Raw genomic sequence first — 22,463 nt, 5'->3', positions numbered from 1 at the left:
AGCTCTTCCTAAGGCTGATCTTGAACTTGCCTGAAGGGATCCTCCCACTGTGGCCTCCCAGAGTGCTAGGATTTCAGGCGTGAGCCACCCCACCGAGCCACTTGCATGTCCCTCTAATAATATCTCATTATAATGTGGTGTCACTGTGTGCCAGGCTGGCCTTGAACTTCTGGGCTGAAGTGATCCTCCCACCTCGGCCTCCCGAGTGCTGGGACCACAAGCGTGCCCCACCACGCCAGCTGCCCCCTGGTTTTCACTCGCATCAGAGCACAGCATGCACCCTGTTGTGCACCTTCCTTCTTTCCTTTTGATAAACTGTCTTGGAAATCGTTCCCCAAGTGCCATAGGGCTTCCTCACTCTTGTCTCCTTTCCGTGCACCATTGTGTGGCTACACCTAGCTTATTCACTAGTCCTCCAGCAGAAGACACTTCACTTTTTACCAGTTTGTTATTATAAATCAGACCACAGAAAAGAAAAAGCACTAGGGTGGGGCCCTGGGGCTGGGAAGGAGGGAATGGACGTGAAAGAGATTTGAGGGGAGAACTGATGGATGTTGGGGTCAATGACCAGCAGTGCGGAGCCTGGCACCAGGTACCGGGTGACAGGAGGAGGTGGTGGCTGCAGGTGTCGCATGAGTCTGCTTCTGAGCTTGCTGGCACTGAGTGGACCTGGAACACTGGAACGATGTGGGTCCCCTCAATCAGGCTTGAAGCAGAGGACAGGGGTGAGGGCCAAGGGCCGAGGCCAGGGATTGAGCTCGTGAAGGAAGACGGACACTGCAACCCTCACAGCAGCCCTGAGCGGTGGCATCTTACCCCATTTCCAGACAAAGAAGCAGGGGTGACAGTGGTGCCTCAGGCCCCTCCCTCCATGACCCAGGACGGCCTGGGCATTACTCAGAGGGGAACAGAGGAGGCAGAATTGCCTCAGAGATGCCCCGTAAGTGGAATACCTGGGATTTCATGTTGAATTCAAAGCTGCTTCCTTGACCCTGTGAGGCGTCTGCGTGGGCTGTCTGGGGCTCCTGGCCCTGCCTGCCTCTGACCAGGCTCTACACTCTCTTTCCCGGCAGTATCTGCCCATCTTTGTTTTCCTCGGCTGCATCATGTCGGTTCTCTTCTACCTGGGCCTCTTGCGGTGGCTGATGCTGAAGGTGAGTCCCAGTGCCAGTGACCCCAGCTCTCCCAGAGTCACCAGCTCCAGGGGTCACGCTGTCCCAGAATGCCTTCTTCCCAGAGCCTAGCACCTCCACACATACCCTGTTCCCCAGACCCTCACCCTCCCAGAGCCCCCTGCTCCCCAGGCCCTCGCCCTCCCAGAGTCCCCTGCTCCCCAGGCCCTTGCCCTCCCAGAGCCCCCTGCTCCCCAGGCCCTCACCCTCCCAAAGCCCCCTGCACCCGTGTTAGAAGCTCTGCTCTAAGGACTGGAGCTGTGCTAAGGTGGAATGGGTGGCCTGGGAAGTGGAAAAGCCCCATCAATGCAGGTGTCGAAGGAGAAGATGAATGGGCCTTCTGGGGACACGTGGTGAGGGGTCCCACACTAGGGTGGGAGTTGGAAGGAAAACGTGTCAGGTACTTCTACCCGACTCTCTCTGACTCTGGGGTTTGCCATGTCAGCCCACAAAGAGCACCTTGCTTCGTTCCAGATTGCCTGGCCGATGCAGGTCACCATGGGCACCACTGCCACTGAGACCCTGAGTGTGGCTGCAAAACTCTTTGTGAGCCAGGTGGGTACCAAAGCCTCCTGCCCACGTGCTTGGCAGCAGCTTCCCCAGAGAGGGCAGGTTCCCTGGGTCCCCAGAGCCGCAGTTCAGTTTGAGGAGGAGCCATTTGAACCTTCTCCCATGGTCCCCAAAGGCTGCTGCCCCAGGGATGCTCCATTTGGGAGACCCATTTGCCTGGTTCACACCAGGGAGGACATCATGTGTCTGGCACCTCCTACCATTCTAGCTGCCTCAGCCTAGAGACTCCCAAAGCCTACAGATGCAGTCCCATTGCTCATTTCATACACGGGAAACTGAGGCTCTGAGGTGGGAATGACTTGGCCAAGATCCCACAACCACAAGCCAGAACTTAGAGTCCCAGTTTTCTCTTTCCTGGTGAGAGTTTGTTCCACTACCTCATTTTGTCTTATCTTTTCTTTGTCTCAGTGAAAATGTATTTTCCGAAGTAAATGTGGCTCTGAAGACACTGTCAGTCCTGAGTCGCTTTCAGATGGCTCGACCCTCCTGAGGGTCAAACTCTTGAGACTGTTCCAGCATCTGTCCTGGCCCATCTGCCTGACATTTGAGTCACTAAGAGACACACTTGCCACAAGATGCCATATTTCACTGGACAGTTTAAGAAACTTCGGAGAATATTTGCGTGTTTTTTAAAGTTACTTTTTTTTTTTTTTTGCTTTTGTTTTGGAGATAGGATCTCACTCTGTGACCCAGGCCTGAATGCAGTGGTGTCTTCATAGCTCATTGCAGCCTTGAACTCCTGGGCTCAGGCCATCCTCCTGTCTCAGCCTCCCAAATAGCTGGGACTACACGCAGGCACCACCACAGCCAGCTAATTATTCTATTTTTATTTTTGTAGAGATGGGGTCTTGCCCTGTTGCCCAGTCTGATCTTAAACTCCTGGCCTCAAGTGATCCTCCCACCTCGACCTCCCAGAGTGCTGAGACTGTAGTCCTGAGTCACTGCAGCCAGCTCATTTGCATCTTTTTTTGTTATGATGCAAGTGTGTTAATTTCAAAGGGATTTTGGTGGGTTTTGGTTTGTTTTATTTTTAGCTAATTAAGACAGATGTGCCCTCAGATTAATTACCCAAAACTCCCTTAAAGCAAAAGAAAGGGATATTAAAATATGACAGCAGTTATTTTGTGTGAAAAGCTGCAATGTGCTCAGTGTTTCTTGCTGAGAACATACGTAGGTGAATGTGACACTGGGTGACGTGAGGACCTCCCAAGGTAACCTAACTCTGGACAAGTTGTTGCTCAAGCTGACCTAGACCCCAGGGCTTCACCACATCTCCCAAGGGGAGGCCCTGGGGGACCTGCGTGGAGCAGCGGCGTCATGTGAACCTCAAATGCCGAGGCCAGGCCCGCTGTCCTCCCACGAACACCCCTCCCCGCGCTGCAGCACCCCAGGGCTTCCCAGCCAACTCTCCTGCTCTGCAGTCCTCACCTCTGCACTGAACTCTCCACTGCCACGGCCGCCTGGCTCCTGCCCCTCGTCTCCGGTTTCTAAGGGGCATCTCACGTTTGATACGCTCAGTCCAAGCAGACAGAACCTGCCTTCTGTCCTCACACCTGCACCTCTCCAAGTCTATTCCTTCTCAGCAAATGCTGGCACCTTCCATGCGGGTGTTCAGACAGACCTCAGACAGCCACCTGCCTTCCTCTGCCTCCCTGGCTCCCTACATCCCCTGAGTCCTGCAGCGCTGCCTCCAGGTGGCATCCACAGCGCCCTGCCACCCTCCTCCCTCTTCTCCCTGCTTCCAGCCCCGCCCCTGCTGTCTGTCCTGACGCTTCAAACACACAGAGCAGATGGCGCCACTCCCCACTGGAACCGGTCCACTCCTCACCTGCTTCCCAGCCCTGCCGGGGCCCTGCCCTCCTCTGCCTCCACGGGACCCGCGCCCAGTCACCCCTGTGTCTGCGGCAGACTCGCAGGCCTGCTGAGCTCCTCACCTCGCTGCGCCGATTCCTCCCTCGGGCCTCAGCTCTTCGCTCAGCCTGGGTGCTGTTCCCCCAAATCCTGTGGCTGCTCCTTCAGCTCTCAGCTAACCCAGACCCAGGGTCACCTCCCCGGGGAGCCCCTTGTTGATTACTCAATTTTAAATGCCCCTGAAGCGCTAGGCGTTCTCTCTCACGTATCCTCATAGCTTTTATTAATGTCACCATCTAAAGTGCCACCGCTTATCTACTTGGTCTCTTTCTGATGAACCATGTCCCCCACCATCTGCTTAAGCTCCTCCCACCCTCCTGGGCTCCCAGGCTAGAAACTGCACAGGGCAGTGACTTGGTCTTGTTCACCTGGTGCCCTTTTTCTGTGGAGCAGTGTGTGGAACACAGTAGGTGCTCAATAACTATGCATTCAGTGAACAGTGAGGGCCAGGCTGCCCAGTGCTCTGAAGCGAACACACCATCTAACGTCCCAGCCCCTTTCTTTTTGGCCACCCCTAGGGCTTCCTTACAGCTCAGGCCTTGCACCTGCTTCCCACCCCTGTGCGGAGCGGGGCTCATTCTCTGAGCCTCCGTGTCCTTTGCTGGGAAGTGGGGGTGACTGCTCCTCTCTCAGAAGGTTGTGAGTGACGGTGGTCAGGTGCTCCATGGGTGGTGGCACATGGCAGGCCGTTGGCACAATGTCACTGTTACCTGTCCACTCCTGGGCCGGGGGGTGGTGGAGGGAGTGCCCAACCCCTCCAGCTCTGCTTGTCTGACATCTTTTCTCTTTGCAGATCGAGGTTCCTCTACTGCTCCGGTCCCACGTGGCAGACATGACACTCTCTGAAATCCACGTTGTCCTGACTGGAGGCTTCCATACCATTGCTTTCAGTGCGCTGGGTGCCTATATCTTCTTTGGGGTAGGTAGAGGCTCCTTCTGCTTGGCTGTGCCCAGGACCTGAAACCCACCTTCGTGGGAGCCCCACACAGCTCCGGCCAGAGCAGCCCTGGGCTCCTCTGAGCCTGGAGCCCGGGCTGCTGTGCTGGGGAGAGGAGAGGCGTCCCCTGGGCAAGGCAGGCCTGGAGGCTGCACCATTTGCTCAGGCTTCTCCCATGGCCACTGGGGGAAAGACTCCCAGTATTCCATGTACGGAGTGCCTGCTACGTACCAGGCAATGTGCTAGTTGTTTTAATATCTCCATTTCACAGATGAGGAAATTGAGGCGTAGAGAATAGTGAGAAACCCAATGCCAGAATCTGAGCCCAGATCTGTGTGACCCCAAAAGTCATGCTCACTTCTCCACAGTCCCACACCCAGGGTGTCCCTGGAGAGCTGCCCTACTCCTTCCCTGCCCGCTCCCCACACTCTGTGGGCTCACGTCCTTCCTCTGTTCCGACATTATTGCTGGTGCAGCTACTGATCACCTGCACTTGTAGGTCAAATAACAGCGGTGTGACCCGGGCGCTTAGACCAGTCTCAGTCCTCCTGCGCCGCAGGCAGAGGAACCTGCTGTGGATCCCGGTGCCTTATACTTCCTTGTGCTTCCACTTGCAGATCCTCAGAGACGGTGGGTTTTTCCTTAACTGTCAAAGAAATTCTCGGTTGTTGCAAAAGTGACAGTTTAAAATCCCTTTCTTAACCCCACTTTGCACAGTTAACTGCTTTTAACAGCTTAGAACAGTGGTTCTCAAAGTGTGGTCCGTGGGCCGGCACCATCAGCTCACCTGAGAACTTGCTACAAATGCAAAGTCTCAGCCCACCCCAGACCTGCACAATCTGAAACAGAGGGTTGGGGCCCAGCATACTGATGGTCAATTTCAGACCCAGAGCTTTCCAGAGCTTTATGTCATTCCAGAGCTTTCTGTGTGGCCATCTAAGTACATACACCTGAACACACACACTTGCTTTGTTTTTCATAAAAGATGAGGTGATTCTACCCGTACTTTTCTGAAACTTGCTTTTTTCTTGTAACATTCTGGGCAAGACACAAAATCCAGAGGGACAAAGAAATAGTTGACAGAGCTGACTAATGTAAATGAAAAACGTGCTGTGGGGGAAAGTCACTGTTTAAAAAGTTATTGATCAGGAGAAAATATTTCATAAATTATGAAAACATATTCAAGCTCACTGATGTTCAAAGAAATTAAAACAGTAGTAAATTATGTTTCTTCCAAATGATATGCAAATGATATAGTAGGGCTGGACTGTGGCCTGAGAAAGGGAAGGAAGGATGCTGGGTATAAAGCTATGTGCCTGTAAAGGGCCAGGGGGTGGGGTACTCACCCACTCATGGTGGGGGTTTAATTTGCTGTAACCTTTTTGGAGAATATCAATCAGTCAATTTTTTAAAACTTTTTGAATTACATTTTATTTTTTATACATGTATTCGTCAATTTAAAAATATTCCTTCCCTTTGATCCAGTGAGGAATATTATGATACAGAAATATTCTCACAAGTGTCCAAAAATGTAAAATTCTAACATTATTTGTAAGTGTGAACAAAGAAAAGCCGGAATGTTCTGCAGGTTGGGGATGAACTGGGTGAGTTACTCCACCTGTGGCAATGCCACTGAGCCCCGGAGGGAAGGCTCCTGGTTTGGAGAGAGACCCTGAGCTGCCTGTGCCTGTCCCCCAGGCTCTCCTAATGCTGCGTGTGTGTGGGTGGGGGGACCACAGAATGACCTGCGCTGTCCCCTTCTCTGGGCCCAAATTCCACCTGTCTCTCTCATCTCTGTCCCTGGCAGTGGCCTTGAGGTGGGTGAGAGGACAAGACAGGCTGCCCCTCAGTCTGTCCTTCACTCAGGACACCTGGGCCACACCAAGACGCTCAGCTCCACTTCCCACAGAGCTGCCTGGGCAGAGCTGGCGGCTCGGTGACTTTTCAAGAAGGGCCCCTTGCACGCTGGGACTTTGGTTTCTGGCCAAGCGCCCGAGACTGTCATCTGCTTTGCACCTTGTCTCACTGAGGCCCAGGAAGGGCTCCTCAGAGCTGGTGCAGCCCCTACCCACCCATTACCAGTTGTTTTTGGAAGGAATTTGGTGTTTCAGAAATCAAAACCCAAAACTTTCTTCCTGAAACTTTTTTCATGGTAGAACATTGGGGAAGGCGATGCCATAATATTTTCAGGACTCAGGGCCTTTAAATGTCTTAACCTTGCTTTGGTCCCTACAGTTATGAAAACAATACCTCTGGTGTTCCCCTAGTGCAAAAGCGTCACTGCGGCTCCCAGCCACTGCTTAAAACCGAAATACTGGAAGAACGTTCTCCCTTTCTACACTCTGGCTTTATACCCAGGCTCCTTCCTTCCCTTTCTCAGGCCAGAGTCCAGGCCCAGCCCTGGGCAATCTGGCCTCCCCAGGGACAGAGCCTGGGAACCTACTTCCCTTTAGCTGCAAGGAATGTGCAGGTGGCCAGGGTGAGTTGTGTGTCCCTGGGCCTCCAGTCACAGCCTGTGGTTTGGAAGCCCCAGGCTACAACATAGCTGGCCCAGGGGGAGAGCCTGGAACAGGTCTTCCTCCCCTCCTCCCCTTATCCCTTGCTCTCCTCCTCCCCTCCTCCCTTCTCCCCTCCTCTCTTCCTCTCTTCCTCCCCTCCTACCCCTGGATCTGCTCCTATCCAGTCTACGGAGAAGCTCTCTTCTGCCTCCACCTGGCTGTTGGCCGCCACTGCAGCACCCTGCCTCCCCCCATCTCCCCTCTGTCCTTTAACTCCTGCCCAGTCAGATCCTTGGTATCCTTGGCTCCGCCCTCAGCCCCCTTATCCCAGAAGAGTCCCTCTTGCTGTCTCCTCCAAGCCCCCATATCCTTAAGACCTTTCACTCTGTTGTTCAGCCTCTGGCTCCCTTTGTCCCGCACCCCTCCTATTGCTGAAACACGGACATTTCTAGGCCTGCGCCGTCAGCACAGTAGCCACCGACCACACGTGGCTGTTGAGTACTTGAAATGTGACATGCAGTGAGACTTAGTGCAGAAGAAAGATTGAGATTTTATTAATAATTTTATATTGATTACATGGGTGGAAAGAAAATATTTTGGATATATTGGGATAAATAAAACATTATTAAAAATAATAGGCTGGCACAATGGCTCACACCTATAATCCTAGCACTCTGGGAGGCTAAGGCGGGGATTGTTTGAGGCCAGGAGTTCGAAACCAGCCTGAGCAACATAGAGAGACCCTATCTCTACAAAAAAAATAAAAAAATTATCTGAGTGTTGTTGCTCAAGCCTGTAGTCCCAGCTACTCAGGAGGCTGAAGCAGGAGGATTCCTTGAGCCCAAGAGTTTGAGGTTGCAGTGAGCTATGATGATGCCACTGCACTCCAGCCAGGGTGACAGCGTGAGACCCAGTCTCAAGAAAAATAAATAATTTCACCTGTTCCTTTTTACTTTTTTAAATGTTGCTACTGTAATAGAAAATTTAAATTATGGATGTGGCTCCGAAAATATTTGTATTGAGCAATGCTGGTCTAGGCCTCCCCCCAGGTCCGTGGCTCCCGGGGTCACAGCTGAACCCTTTCATTGTGACTGCCACCCACAGCTGCACCCACACCATGCTTCCCCAAGGATCTAAGGTAGGCAGCGGCTCCCCCAGTAGCCCCTAGAGACTGTCCCTCTACCGGCTCAGGGACCCCATGAGAGGAGACCCAGATGTGAGCCTCAAGCTGCGAACACAGGCTGGGCAGGGTGACACTGAGCACTTGGCCACCCATGTTCCTCCATGAATTGTGCACAGGGCCTGTGAGACCCGGCGCAGGGTCCAGTGAGAGTCTACACCTTAGTGTCCCCATCTGTACAACGGGCAGAGTCACTGCCCACTGCACGGCAGGGCAGGGATTAAATACAGTAAGAGGCAGGGGATGCCTTGCGTGGAGGTGAAGGAGCGAAAGTTCTTTCCCGACATGTCAGGGTCAGAAATCTGTCCTTCTGAAACTGTCCACTTAATGCTTTGCAGTTGTCTGGATTTACTCCCTTTCTCAGTGGAGATCCTTTAGAAAATTCCAGTGGGGCGCTCTTATCCTTGATCCTTGTCCACGTGGGACACCTTGGGGTCAGAGAGAGGAGGGCCGTGGCAGGAGTGGGCCCTCGGGTGGCAGGACAGAAGGCATTCCTGACCGGGTGCCTGCAGGCAGGGCTGGGGATGTCGGGGCCTTGCAGAGCAGCTGGCAGTGGGGGGGCTGGGTGGGGCTGACCCAGCACCCAGGGAGCCCCGCCTGTGCAGGACTCAGCCCTTTCCGCAGGGAGCAGGAAACAGCCAGCTGCCGCATTTGAGGCTGTGGCCACCATTAGCCCACTCAGAGGACAGGGTCCAGGAATGTGACAACTGCAGAGTATGTTCCCCGCTGGGACCCAAGTTTACAAACCAGACGTAATCTACAAGCCGGAGGAAGGGGCAGAGTCCTGGCTGCTGGAGGGAAAAGTGCCTGGGTGTGGTACTGTCCCCACTGGAGCTGGGCCACCGAGGAGGGAGGTGAAGTCCCAACGCCCAGCCCAGACAGTGCAGAGAGGACACCGCCCCCAGCGGGGCTTCATCCAGCAGGGAGTAGAACCCGGGGCCCGCACACCTGTCAGGCTGTCGCTGGTTCTTGTCCACGTTTTAAGGAATTTCTGTTTGTCATGGAAAAGAACAACTGGGGTTAGAAGAGGAAGAAGGATGATCCAGGGGTTTCAGAGCCTGGGAGCGTTTCCCGCCTGGCTTCCCATCGGCAGGTCCTGGTACGTCCTTGGGGTGACAACGGGGTGTCTCTCGGGCTTCTGCCTTTGCTTTTATCAGCCTGAGCGTGGACTTCAACTTCCCTCCTCCTCCTTCACCTTTTTATTTGAAATTTGAGAATGAGGTTGGCTTATGATAAACTTTAAGGAGAACAAGTGTATTTTATAATCATAAAAATGACATCATGGATATTTTGAAAGATACCGAAAAGCAGAAAGGAAAGAAAATCACCCCTGACCCCGGTACCAGGAACAGCTAGTGCATTGACAATCCGGGGTATTCTTTCTGCTCTTCTTTCCGTGCATCCCTGGGGTTTGTTTTCTCCTCCGTCGTCTTGGTTATTCTCTGCGTGCGATTGTTAGGCATGTGCCCATGTTATCGTGAGGCTTTGAACACCATCATTTTCAGTGGCAGCGTGACAGCGTGTGGCCATTGTACTGTTGTTAGATGTTTGAGTTGGTTCAAATTTCCCCACTCAGTAAATGACACAGTTCTGGAGAAAGTTAAAGTGTCTCATCTACCTCTGTGGAAGAGAACAGGGAAGCAAAGGGCTTGGGGCCACAGTGAGGATGAAAATTCAGGAGGGAGAATGCCGGGGGTGGCCCTGGGGGCTGACCCAGGGCCAAAGGATGGCTGTTGTGGGCGACAGATTTTCTGGGAAACAGTTCTCGAACTACAGGAGCGGTGTCATGCACTGCCTTGAGGTGGTGAGTTCCCCGTCACAGTGAGCATTCAAAGTGGGATCCTATAGAGGGAGTACGATTCCTGCACTAGGACATGACCTATGCTAAGGTTGAATCGGGTTACCTCTTAAATCCATCTCAACTATCAGTTCTAGAGCTTTGTTGAAAACCACCACAAAACCCTCAGCTAAGAGAGAAACTCAGCTAATGGGGATTAGTGATCAAAGACAGATAGCTAAAAAACTTCCTAAAAAGGACGGAAGCACTTTGAACTTGGAGCCAAAAGATGTGATGGGTTCTAACGCCTTCTCTTCTTTTATTTTGGGCAAGTCACATTTAATCCATTGGAACCTCAGTTTCCTCATCTGTAAAATGGGGATAGCAGCACTTGTGTAACTGAGGGAAGTTCTGGGAGGAAGTACGAGTCCTGTACATACAGCCTGTGACCCTCTGTGCACAAAGGTATTGTTATTAGCAATGATCACAGCAGTAATGACAACGAGGACATAGCAGTGGGGAGACTACACATGTCCCCCTGCTGGCCTGAGCCTCAGTCCTTGGCCCCCAACATTCCTCTGACCGTCCGCCTGTCACCCCCACCCTCACTCTTGCAGATCGATGCCGCCTCATTGATTGCTGCGTCCGTGATGGCTGCCCCTTGTGCTTTGGCCCTCTCCAAGCTGGTCTACCCGGAGGTGGAGGAGTCCAAGGTTAAGAGGGAGGAAGGAGTGAAACTGACCTATGGGTGAGCACAGCAGGAGGGCCTGCGGGGGGCAGGGGGTGGAACACAGGCGCAGGGTCCTGTTCCCTCTGCCCACCACTGTCCTCCACCAGCCTAGGCCCTCCTGTCCTCTTCTGCTGCCCTGGTTGTGCCTGAGTCCGTTCTCTGTGGCTTATAACAGAAAACCTGAAACTGGGTCCTTTATAAGCCAGGGGAATTCATTTCTTACATTTATGGGGGCTGAGAAGTCCAAAGTCAAGGGGCTGCATTTGCTGAGAGCCTTCTTGCTGTCGGGGACTCTGCAGAGTGCTGAGATGGTGCAGGGCATCGTGTAGTGAGGGGACTGAGAGTGCTACCTGCTAGCTCAGGTCACTCTTCCTCTTCTTACGAAGCCACCAGTCCCACGCCCCTGATAACCCATTAACCCATTAATCCAAAATCAGTGTCAGCCCCCATGACCCAATCACCTCTCAAGCCCCCCCCCCTCCTTACTGCCCGATTGGGGGTTAAGTTTTGACACGAGTTGCAGAGGGAACAAACATTCAAACCACAGTGCTTGCAAACATGCAGACTCTGCTTCTCACATGTTAATCTCCACTGTCTGACCAGCAGGACACAGCGGACTGGTCCAGGCTTGGGAGTGAGGCCTGGATTTGGGGGTGTGGCCTGGGGCCTGTGTATGTATGTCATGAAAAGGCTTCATGCCACCTCCTCCACGTGCCTGAGCCCTGACCACCAGGTGTCAACCACCTATTGACGTATTTCGCACTGTCTTTGATTTCACTTACCTCCTAGCATCTCTTCCTCACAGTCTTAACCAGTGTTGTGTCACATTTAATCCTTAAAAAATGTTGAAAATGCACCCTGTGGACAAATGTGCTTGGGGACACAGTGGGCAACCCCAATGTCACAACATCCTGAGGCTCCAGGGCAGTGCTGTCCCATGGAAAGAGAACATGAGCTGCTTCTGGCATCTTCAGTTTCCTCTAGCTGTCTTTTAAAAAGCCCACAGAGGGCCAGGTGAGGTGGCTCACACCTGTAATCCTTGCACTCTGGGAGGCCCAGGCTGAAGGATCACTTGAGCTCAGGAGTTCGAGACCAGCCTGAGCAAGAGCAAGACCGCATCTCTACTAAAAATAGAAAAATTAGCCAGGCATGGTGACACATGCCTGGAGTCCCAGCTACTCAGCTGGCTGAGGCAAGAGGATCACTTGAGCCCAGGAGTTTGAGGTTGTAGTGAGCTATGATGACGCTGCTGTACTCTACCCAGGGTGACAGAGTCAGACCCTGTCTCAAAAAGAAAAAAAAAGGTAGGAAGAGAAAAGACAAAAGTATAAGCAAAACATTCTAATGCTGAAATGTTAAGTAGACTCTTTGTCCTTTTCTGTGTGACAGCGTCTCAAACAGACAAAGAAATGGGGGATTTTAATAATATATTTTGCTTATGGCAATATCCCCAATGCTGTCATTTCAACATAAAAAATTTTATATTTCAATCAGTGTAAAAGTTATCAAAATATTTTGCATTTTTTGATACTAAATCCCCAAAGTCTGGTGTGTGTTTATAGCACAAGTCAGTTTGAACCAGGCTCCCTTCAAATGGTCAAAACTCACATGTGGCTAATGGCTTCCGTGTGGGCCAGCGCCGTGCTAGAAACCTGGGTCTCATCCCAGCACTTTGACCAGCCCCTCTCTTGCGCTCCGGGTCTTAGAGGGAAAACAAGGGTTCTCTCGCTCTGAACTGCTCTGTCCAAGGTTTCTCCTTGAGCATGTAGGATGGGGACCCTTGCCATTTGTGGGGACAGACCAATAATGATCACTTTTCATACCAACAACAGAGATTCCCGGAACCTCATAGAAGCAGTCAGTAGTGGGGCCACCACCTCACTGAAACTGGTCACCAGCATTGCTGCCAGCCTGATTGCGTACCTCGCTGTGCTGGCCTTCGTCAACGCTGTCCTCTCCTGGCTGGGAAATATGGTGGACATCGACGGGCTCAGCTTCCAGGTGTGGGTCCAGCCAGCCCGCTCAGCCTGTGGAGGGGATGGCCTCGGGTGGGCAGTGGGCAGTGGCCTGGGCCCAGCACAGGGTCCCAGCCATGCCTCTTGTCCTCACTCCCTAGCTCATCTGCTCCTACATCCTGTGGCCTGTGGCCTTCCTGATGGGCGTGGCCTGGGAGGACTGCCCCGTGGTGGCTGAGCTACTGGGGATGAAGCTGTTTGTGCACGAGTTTGTGGCCTATCAGGATCTCTCCAAGTACAAGCAGCGCCGCCTGGCAGGGGCTGAGGAGTGGGCTGGCACCAGGAAGCAGTGGATCTCCGTGAGTGTCTCCGCCCCCCCCTGCAGCCTGGCTCCCTGGGCCTGGCTGAGACACACTGAAGTGGCACTTACCCTGCCACATCCTATGGTCCTGGGAAACAGGATGGCTTCAGGCTTTGCTGCCATCTGTCTTGGGGCCTCTCAGGAGGCCGAGGTGCAGGTGTGAAGAAAGAGCCTTGTTTGAGATAGCTGAGATCTAGGTCTACATGGGCCAGCCGCTGCGCCTTGCCCCTTCAGTTGGAACACAGGGGGCAGTACCTGCCACAGTACCGAAGGCATAGCCTGAGCTTCCCATGAGCCGGGAGAGGGAGCGAGACAGGCAGAGCTCACCGTCCCCTCCCCTGCTAATACACTGCGTGCCGTCCAGGGCTTGGCTCTTTGGTTAAAGTTTATTCTAACAAGCCTCCGAAGCTCCATAAAATTAACCTTTCTAAGTGAATGCAAGCTCGAGTAACATTACTGAGAATGAAAAAATTACCCGTAACCTCACCTCCTAAAATAACAACTGTTGTTCTCTCCATTTTCTTCTATTCTTTTGAAGAGAGCGTTTACATTGTTGCTGTTAGAGCATCCACACTGGGGTGTGGCCAGCTCTGTTGTTTACTTACTGTTGTGACGTAAGCATCCTTTTCCATATATGTGACCTAACACATTTAACATGTCCCTGCTGTTGGGCCATTCAAGTCAACTCCATTATTTGACCATTAGCCACCGTGTTGAAATGAACATCCTTGTGCGTAGCACTTTCCCCTTTTCCTGGATCATTTCCTCAGGAGCTGTCCCAGATGTGGGCTGCTTGAGTCACACAAGAGTCCTCTGCGGTTGCTGCCGGGAACCTCCCCAAAGGGTGTCGGCAGCTGAGGCCATCAGCTGAAATGACAGGCCCCTGTCGTGCCGCGAGCATTTGCTTCACCGCACACCAAACAGCTTTCAGTAGCCTCTTTGCAAAAACAGGTTTTCTACTTTAATGAGCAAATAATGGCTCATTGTATTAATTCTCATTACTTGGGCGACTGGAAACTTTTAACGGGAAATATTTTTCTTGTCTTTTTGATTATTTTTTAAATGATAAAGAAATGTAGTCTTTAGTTTAAAAATAGTCTGTGTGAAGTAAAAAAACACAGGTTTCCCCTCACTCCTTGCCCTCAGCCCTGGTCTCTCCCCTTCCTCAGAGGTAATAGCAGGCACGGCCCTTGGGAGTCGTTTTTATGAACTTAGATCCTTCAGTGGGTGTCTGTTGAGACCCCTTAGGCGCTGGACACTGAGACGAAAGGGGCAGTTAGGTGGACACGGTGGCTCCCGCCTGTAGTCCTGGCACTTTGGGAGGCTGAGGCAGGTGGGTCACTTTAGCCCAGGAGCTTGAGGTTGCTGTGACCTATGATGACACCCACTGCACTCTAGCCTTGGTGACAGACTGCGACCATGTCTCAAAAAAAAGAAAAAGCAAACGGTGGGGGTCGTAATTAGACAGACACGGTGTCTGATCTCATGGAACTTACATCCAGTGAGAGCCACAGACAATACAAGAAAGTGAAGGAATGAAAAATAAAGAACCACAATTTCTGGTAAGTTCTATGAAGAAAACAACCAGAAAAAGCAGAGGAGGGTCTTCCTTGGCTGACCTGGTCAAAAGAGGCCTCCCTCACGTGTGACATTTAGACTAAGACTTGGAGGAAGGAGACGGGGCCTGCCAGGAGCAGCTGGGAAGAACATTCCAGACAAGGGAAGAGGCGTGTGCAAAGGCTCTGAGGTTGCAAAGCACGTGGTCTGTCTAGGGAACAGAGAGGGGACAAGCACAGCTAGAGCAGGGGTGATTGTAAAAGAGAGTGGCAGAGGAGCAGGAAGTTACTGAGGATTGGGCCGTTTGCATGTTAAGATCACTCGGGCTGCTGTAGGGAGCACAGCTGTCGGTGAGCAGGCTGGGACACAGGTGCCTTAATACTTTCCTAGTAATACTTATATAAACTCTTTGTTATAAAGACATTAGGCCTTTTCTGTTATATTTCCTACCAATATTTTTCCTAGTCTTTTCTTTTTTTTCCCCGTCTTCATTTTGTAAACAGGGATTGGTTTTTGTTTTTAAATATGGAATCTCTCATGCATCTGCGTGTCAGCCTTGTGCAGGGGTCGTGCTAACCTGCTCTGTGTCATTCCAGGTTTAGTACATGTGTTGCTGAAGGGAGAACAGGAATGTTTTTTACACCAAAGATTTTCCTTTGTGATTGCTTCTATTATTTCTAAACTTAGACAGTTATTTGATAAGTGTTAAATTCCTGAGATTATATGATGCTCTGGTTACGGCCAGGAGACTTGGAGTCAGACAGGGCTGAGTATAAATTCTAACACAGCCTCCGTCTTGCTGTGTGAACTGCCTCAGTTCCCTAAGCTTTCTGAGCCTCCCTTGGCTCCTCTCCAAAATGAGAGCAGTAATACTACCTTTTAACAACAGTAATTGTGTATATTTTTATCATTTCATGATTGAAATATTAATATTTCTCTGCTTTGATGATGTATAATTAATGTTGTATATGGTCTGAGGTATGGACCTAAACCAATTTTCTTTCCAAATTTTTTCGTTTTGGCTCTTAAGACTAATTTCTGGGGCATTAAACAACTGTTGAGAACGAAGGGAAGAGCCGCCTTACTCAAACACGCGCTCTGTGCCTGGCGTTTCCCAAACATGAGATGGTCCTTAGGACAGCCCTGCCCAGCAAGCACTATCATTCCCACACTCCAGATGGGGCAGCGAAACCTTTAAAAGTCTGTTGACTTGTTCGAGCTGATACTTGGTGGCACAAGGCTGGACGCCAGGTTGGCTGGGCTCCAAGTCCCTTACTCTGTTCGGCAGGCCACACTCCCCCACTCCTGGCATGACAGCACAGCAACCAGAGGCACAGGGCTACAGAGTGTCGGGGACAGAGCTTAGTAGGGCCAGAGTGAGAGGACTGAGCGAGGCAGTCACACCCAGAACGGCTGGTGATGAAGATGAAGGGGTTGAAGGACAGGTGGGAGAGGTGGGAGTGGGGGGCCTGGGAGGGCGCAGCACAGAGAGCTCGAAGGGCAGGGACATGTTGGATGTGGGTGAAATTAAGGCCGGAGAGCCTGGGTGGTGTCGGGGTGCCAGTCCTGTCTGTGGGAGCCCCTCCCCATTCATCTGTGTATTTCAGGTCAGAGCAGAAATCCTCACGATGTTTGCCCTCTGTGGGTTCCCCAACTTGACCTACTTCAGGATCGTGCTGGGAGTCCTGAGTGAGTCCCCTCCCCCGTATGCTGGAGAGTTGGGGGCCTGAAATTGCTCGGACCTGTGGGCCTCAGCTGTCTTGCCTGTCCAAGGCAGGACCTGAACAAGCCGGCCACGGAGTTTCTTCCCAGCCCATGTTCTCTGCGGCTGGGGATTGCCTAGGAGGTCAGCACCATGGCCTTGCAGGCCAAGCCTGGCTCGGAACAGGAGGTGTGGTGCTGGCCTGTCCCCTGAGGCTTTGGCCTGCCTTCCCCACAGCTGCAGTGGGCAGGAAGGCTCTGCTCCATCCTCAGCTCTTAGAAAATAGCACATCCACTCCTCACGGCCACCTGCCTAGTGGCATGATCATGCCATTTTGCAGAGGGGAAACTGAGTCTTGGAGAAGTGAAGTGATGGCCCAGGCTAGTCAGTGGCTAAGCCTGTGTTTAATCCCAGGTCTGCCTCACTCCAAACTCAGGTTTGTTCCTGCACCTGCCACTAATGGCATCACCTAGGGGTTGGAGCCAAGCCAGAAATGCTCCCAAACTCAGCAAGTGGCCAGGAGGACAACGTCTGTCCCTCTGGCCACCCAGAAGCAGAAGGGAGGTCAGCAGAGATAGCCAGAGCCACAGAACATGGGCAGAGAGGTACATGGCTTCCTCGGCCCGAGCACTCTGTTCCTTTGCAGCCTCCATGGTCCCACAACGGAAGAGCGACATCTCCGGGATCGTGCTCCGGGCTCTCTTGACAGGCGCCTGCGTGAACCTGGTCAACGCCTGCGTGGCGGGTGAGTGCAGCCTGGCGGGCGCAGCACCTGGGGCCGTGATTTTCTAGCGGGGGCTCTGCTCACCAGCTGCTCTGCCTCGCAGGCATCCTCTATGTGCCCAGGGAGGCCGAGGTCGACTGTGTGTCCCTGCTAAACACAACCCTCAGCAGCACTAGCTTTGAGATGTACCAGTGCTGCCGCCAGGCCTTCAAGAGGTCAGGGCCAGGCATGGGGCCGTGGGGGCACGGGGGCACCAGCGGTGATGCTTTGTGGGAGGCCTGCGTGGCTGGGGATGCCTTTGGTGGCCAGGGGAGGAGGAAGTGAAGCCTTGAGGATCAAATTTGAAGAGGAAGGTGGACCAGAGACGTGCAGTAACTTTCCCAGGGCTGCACTGCCTGGTAGTGGCCAGCAGAGCCGGCCTGCAGGTCTCACAGAAACCTCTGATTTCCTTTCAGCATCGGCCTGGAGTTCGGCCCAGGGACCCTGAACACCTGCTGTCAGTTTTACAGCCACCCGATCTGTGCGTAGCGGGGACGGACATCCTTGTGCCTTCCGAGGGCTGTTCTTCCCCAGGAAGCCCCTGTCCCCATCTTCCCCTCTCCAGGCCCCTCCTCAGGGAAGCCGCAGGGCTTAGACCCTCAGTCCCACACTTGGCAATGAAAGCAGCCACCTTGCAGAAATGACAGGAACATACCTAATCCCGCAATTTCCTACCAGCATGTGCAGATGAGTCGGGAGCGGTGTCCCTGCTCTGTCTCTGCCTGGCTGGCAGGCACCCTGCAGGGACCCCTGTGCTCACAAAGGCCTGGAAGGAGCCAGCAGACAACAAGGGCCTGCAGAGCTTTCTCTTTGCATGGCCAGAATCTGCTTTTAGAATTTGTGTTACAGCCTCCAGGAGTTCCTGGGAATTCCCTGGAGGGACAGCAAGGCGCAAGCTCCAGGCCCCAGTTTCCTGCCCAAAACCATATCTCGGGCCAAATCGCATCCCCTGCGATGAGCCTGACTACATCTCAGAGATAACCGCGTGTCCGGGAGCAGAAAAAGCAAGAAAGACGGACCAGCTGACGTTGCAGCCCCTGCTACTTACTCCTCAGCCGCCACTGCTTTAACTGACCGCAATCACTAATTCTCTTCTTTCTCTTTGTCTCCATTAAACCAGCAGGCCACTGGTCCTTGCTGCTGACACCCCTTCTCTTTCTTTGGGGTGCCACAGTGTCTCCCTGTTCTCCCCACCTTCCCTCTCTCTTTCTCTCTCGCACTCTCTCCAAGAAGATAAACTTTTTACTTTTATATATCCTAACCCCAGTGTGAGAAATCTTTCTGCACCCGCACCGTGAGCACCTACTAGGCTTTCCACACTAACAGGGCTGGGGTGAAGGAATCAGCGGGGACTTCAGTAAAGCGAGGACACCTCCCAGCCCAGCCCCTCTCTCTGTGCCCCCACTTCCTACCTCCCCCCAACGTGAGTTCTCAGGCTCACCTGTGCCTCCTTGTGTTTCCCCTCCACATGCAAATGGCATCCTGGTGCTCTCCGTCCCGCTCTCCTTGGGGTCCCTCACATGCACCTTGTCCTTCTGCTGTGGGCCCCACACCGAAGCCTGCTCCCCTCCTCCCTTCCCGGGCACTAGGGTCTCTCCGTGGCTTCCCCGCAGATGATGTGTCCCGGACACTCCTGTCCCACTGCCTTCCCCCATGGCACTTCCCACACTGGTGTCCTGTGCAGCACCGTCCCACGAGGTGCTCAGAGGGTTCCAGGAGGCACAGGCTTGGAATAAAATTGGACAGGGTTGTTTGGGGCGTTAGTTCTGTTTGGTTTTTTTAACTGTGGACTTGTCAGAGCTTGGTGTGGGTATGCTATGAGGCTTTTTCCAAGTTTATTCGACCATAGGAACTTTTCTGATGGCAGTTTCTCTTAGTTGAAGGTTTCCTGGAATGCAATTTGGTAAACGTTGGTTGATGTTCAAACTGCTTCACTGCACGTAACTGCAAAACTAGCAGATATTGACGTGGCACTGTGGGCAGGCACTGTCCTCAGCGCTTTCTGTGTTTTAACTCCATCCTTACAACAACCCCATGAGGTGGGTACTATTATTCTCCCTAGTGGACGGATATCAGAGGCCCAGACAGGTGAAGTAACGTGCCTAAAGTGACACAGCTGGCAAGACGTACAGGCAGGATTTGAACGGAGGCCATCTGGTTCCATAAGCTGCTGCGTTCAGCCTCTGTGCTGGGCTGCTGGGGTTCAAGGAACTCCTTGTGTGGCTTGTTCTCAGCTCTCCCCGCCTTTCCTCCCACCCTGAGCTCTCTGCGCCGGTCGGTCAGGCCTGACGCCCCTCCCTGCCTGTGTTTCTGGAGTTCCCGTCTCCCTTATGTCCATGCTGCTCTGATCTTGGGGGCTGCAGTGACCTCGGATGTACCCTGTCCCTGTGGCCACTGAGCCTCACCCTCACCTGCCAGGTCCAGCTTCCTTTACATTTGGGGACAGCCGTGACCTGAGGCAGAAGAGTGTGCAGCTCTGGGCGGCAGCCCCTAGAGGAGCCCCAGTGAGCCAGGTTCTGCTTCTGCCCGGCCGCGGACTTCAGTTCCAGTGGGCACTGGCCTCGCTTCTTGTGACCCTCACAGGCCGACCTGAGCCCCTGCCCTCAGGACTTTAGCTCTGCAGAGGGGAGGCTGGGCCTGACTGCTACAGCCCATAGCTAGGCCCTTGCCTTCTCTGTGCAGCGGCCCTCCCCGTCCCCAGCATCTGCCACCTGTTCCCACTCCCTGTGGGCTGCTGGCAGGAGGCCTTGCTGCTGTGGACGGCACCCCCGGCCGCCAGCGTCGGCCGTGCACCCCTCCTGGCCTGTCTGCTGGCCTCGGCTCCCCCAGCTGGGTCGTGGAACAGTCCAAGGACGCCCCCGACCTCCCTCCCTGGACGCCCTGCACACTTGTCACATGGCCAGGACATTCCCGCGAGGACTGTGAGCCCCTGAACACAGGGCTCCCAATGTACCGCAGTGTCTGAGTCCATTAGGACTGATAGAGCAGAATACCATGAACTCGATAGCTCATAGACAACAGAAATTTACTTCTCACTGTCCTGGACGGTGAGAAGTCCAAAATCAAGGCAGCGACAGATTCAGGGTTTGTTCAGAGCCTGTTTCTCACAAATGGCAGCTTCTTGCTGTGTCCTCACATGGTGGAAGAGGTGAGCAGGCTCCCTCAGGCCCCTACAGAAGGGCACTAATGCCTGGCTGGGCACAGTGGCTCAAGCCCGTCATCCCAGCACTTTAGGAGGCCGAGATGGGAGGATTACGTGAGGCCTCCCTGGGCAACATAGTGAGATTCCATCTGTAAATTATATTATTATTATTATTTGAGTCACAGTCTTGCTCTGTCACCTGGGCTACAGTGCAGTGGCATCATTGTAGCTCACTGCAACCTCAAACTCCTGAGCTCAAGCGATCCTCCTGCCTCAGCCTCCTGAGTAGTTGGGACTACACACAAGCACCACCACACCTGGCTAATTCTTCTATTTTTGTAGAGATGGGGTTTTGCTGTTGCTCAGGCCGGTCTCGAACTCCTAGCCTCAAGCGATCCCTGCTGCCTTGGCCTCCTAAAGTCATGAAATTACGGGCATGAGCCACCATGCCCAGCCATACTAAATTATTAAAAAAGTAATCATACTAAGATCACTAATCTCATTTGTGAGGGCTCCACCTCATGACCTAATGACCTCCCAAAGGCCCCACTTCCTAATACCATCACCTGGGCAGTTAGAATTTCTGCATATGAATTTTGGGTGACATGAACATTCAGACTGTAGCACATAGTGATGTAAGATGTTAACAGTTGGGGAAGGTGGGTGTGGGGTTTATGGGAGCCCTGTATTATTTGTGCAAGCTCTCTGCAAATCTAAACTGTTCTAAAATGTTAAAGTTGATGTTAAAAGTTGCAGTGTCACTTGTAATTCAGCCCATGGGTAGCTCTGTCCTGGCCAATGCATGTCCCAGTAGGTGACCACCAAGGTCTGGGAGTTGACCAGTGGGCTACATTGATCCCCTTTCTGTCCCTTCTTCCCAGGGCTCTGCTCTTACCTCTGCTGCCCCCTGAGTTCAATTTGAACTCATGCCTTCAGCTGAATATTAATTGGTCCTGACCTCTTTCCAACCACGTGAAGAACATCATGTGCTTGAAATTACTCTTGACTCAGAATCAGTGAGCCCTGAGTTTGGACAGGACCTTAGACATCACTGTGAGGGTGTCTGCCTCCCCACCCAACTTCTATGAGAATTTTTACACCCACTGCACGGATGGTCTCTGTCACCAGGTTTTTATGTTTGAATCACGAGACTCCACTCCCACGAGTGAACCAGCACTGAACACCTGACTCAGGGAAGCCAAATCCACGTTCTTGGCAATGGCTTTTCAGAATCTCAGGAAAGGGTTTGAATTATAAAACCCAGAAACAGAGAGCTGAGAGCTGAGTCACCACGGTGGGGCTGTGTCCTGGAGCTCATCTCATCCCCACCCTTCCCGCAGCCCAGTTGTTCAGCTCTTCCTCGGACTCCATGAGAACCGAATTCTTGCCCCAAATCCCCTTGAACCCAAGGTAATTTCAGAAGGTTCCTCTTTGCAATTAAAGGGTCATTGCCTGGGATAGCCACTTTGTTAAACCCCTCATTTCTCTTGCAATCAAGTGGTCATTCATCATTTGTTTACATCTCATCAAAAACAAGAACCTCTCTACCTCTCAGAGCAACTAATTTCATATCGGAGAGCTCCACTTCTGAAAAGGTTCTTTTCTGATTTTCCATGAAAAAGTATTGTGCTTTGATCTGAGTTTTGCCATTCAGGGCCATTCCATGGGCCATTCAAATCTCATCTCATGTGTATATCTTTGTTGTTTGTTTTCCTACATACCAAAGTAATACTCATTATTTTTAAAAAGTCAAATTTTATACAAATCTTACAGAAATGTTCTTCCCTTTTCCACATGCCAGCCCTTCAGCTATTTGAGGATGGTGACCCCTGAGGCTTCGACTCTCTGAGCCAGGAGCCCTTAGTTCTTTCAGTTTTTCCTCACATGACGCATAGCAAGCTTTCAGCATTTACCCCAGACTCGATTCTCGGTGGTTCTGCATCCATGCGCAGACAGCGCGTGCGTCGTGAGCAAGTCCAAGATGAAGCCAGAGCACAACACGGTAAGTACGATCTCCTGGGTGTAACCCAGACGACGTGATGAGACGACAGATTGGACACGGCCTTGGGAGGGGATTCAAAGGGGGCAGACTTGTTAGGAAGGAAGCGTGTTAAGAAGCTTCATGCCTGCTTGAGAAATCCTCCATCCTGAGGGCTTTCATGTTGGGGACGAGCTGTCATTGTGGGAGAGAATGGTAGAAAGTCCTGG

At 52.5% G+C, this 22,463-nt stretch overlaps 1 protein-coding gene and 1 non-coding gene across 3 annotated transcripts in view; one reads left to right on the top strand and one right to left on the bottom strand.

The window, feature by feature from the left end:
• Positions 1-18,593, top strand: part of LOC138381927 (sodium/nucleoside cotransporter 1-like) — an 88,804-nt gene extending 70,211 nt beyond the window's left edge. For both annotated transcript variants that reach the window (XM_069466575.1, XM_069466574.1), the window contains exons 9-18: positions 1,074-1,154; positions 1,647-1,727; positions 4,447-4,572; positions 10,663-10,793; positions 12,608-12,776; positions 12,892-13,089; positions 16,256-16,337; positions 16,997-17,095; positions 17,178-17,289; positions 17,530-18,593. In XM_069466575.1, the coding sequence (XP_069322676.1) occupies positions 1,074-1,154; positions 1,647-1,727; positions 4,447-4,572; positions 10,663-10,793; positions 12,608-12,776; positions 12,892-13,089; positions 16,256-16,337; positions 16,997-17,095; positions 17,178-17,289; positions 17,530-17,602 (1,152 nt within the window). In that variant the 3' untranslated portion in view covers positions 17,603-18,593. The remainder of the gene's footprint in view (positions 1-1,073; positions 1,155-1,646; positions 1,728-4,446; positions 4,573-10,662; positions 10,794-12,607; positions 12,777-12,891; positions 13,090-16,255; positions 16,338-16,996; positions 17,096-17,177; positions 17,290-17,529) is intronic.
• LOC138382079 (U6 spliceosomal RNA) lies at positions 15,168-15,276 on the bottom strand. The gene has a single exon (XR_011233252.1). It is a non-coding gene; the product is annotated as a U6 spliceosomal RNA (small nuclear RNA).
• Positions 18,594-22,463: the final 3,870 nt, after the last annotated feature.

Source organism: Eulemur rufifrons, chromosome 3 (genome assembly GCF_041146395.1).
Source record: "Eulemur rufifrons isolate Redbay chromosome 3, OSU_ERuf_1, whole genome shotgun sequence".
In the NCBI taxonomy this organism is placed as follows: domain Eukaryota; kingdom Metazoa; phylum Chordata; class Mammalia; order Primates; family Lemuridae; genus Eulemur; species Eulemur rufifrons.
The sequence above is the reverse complement of the archived record's forward strand: the minus strand, read 5'-3'. Positions and strand labels throughout refer to the sequence as shown.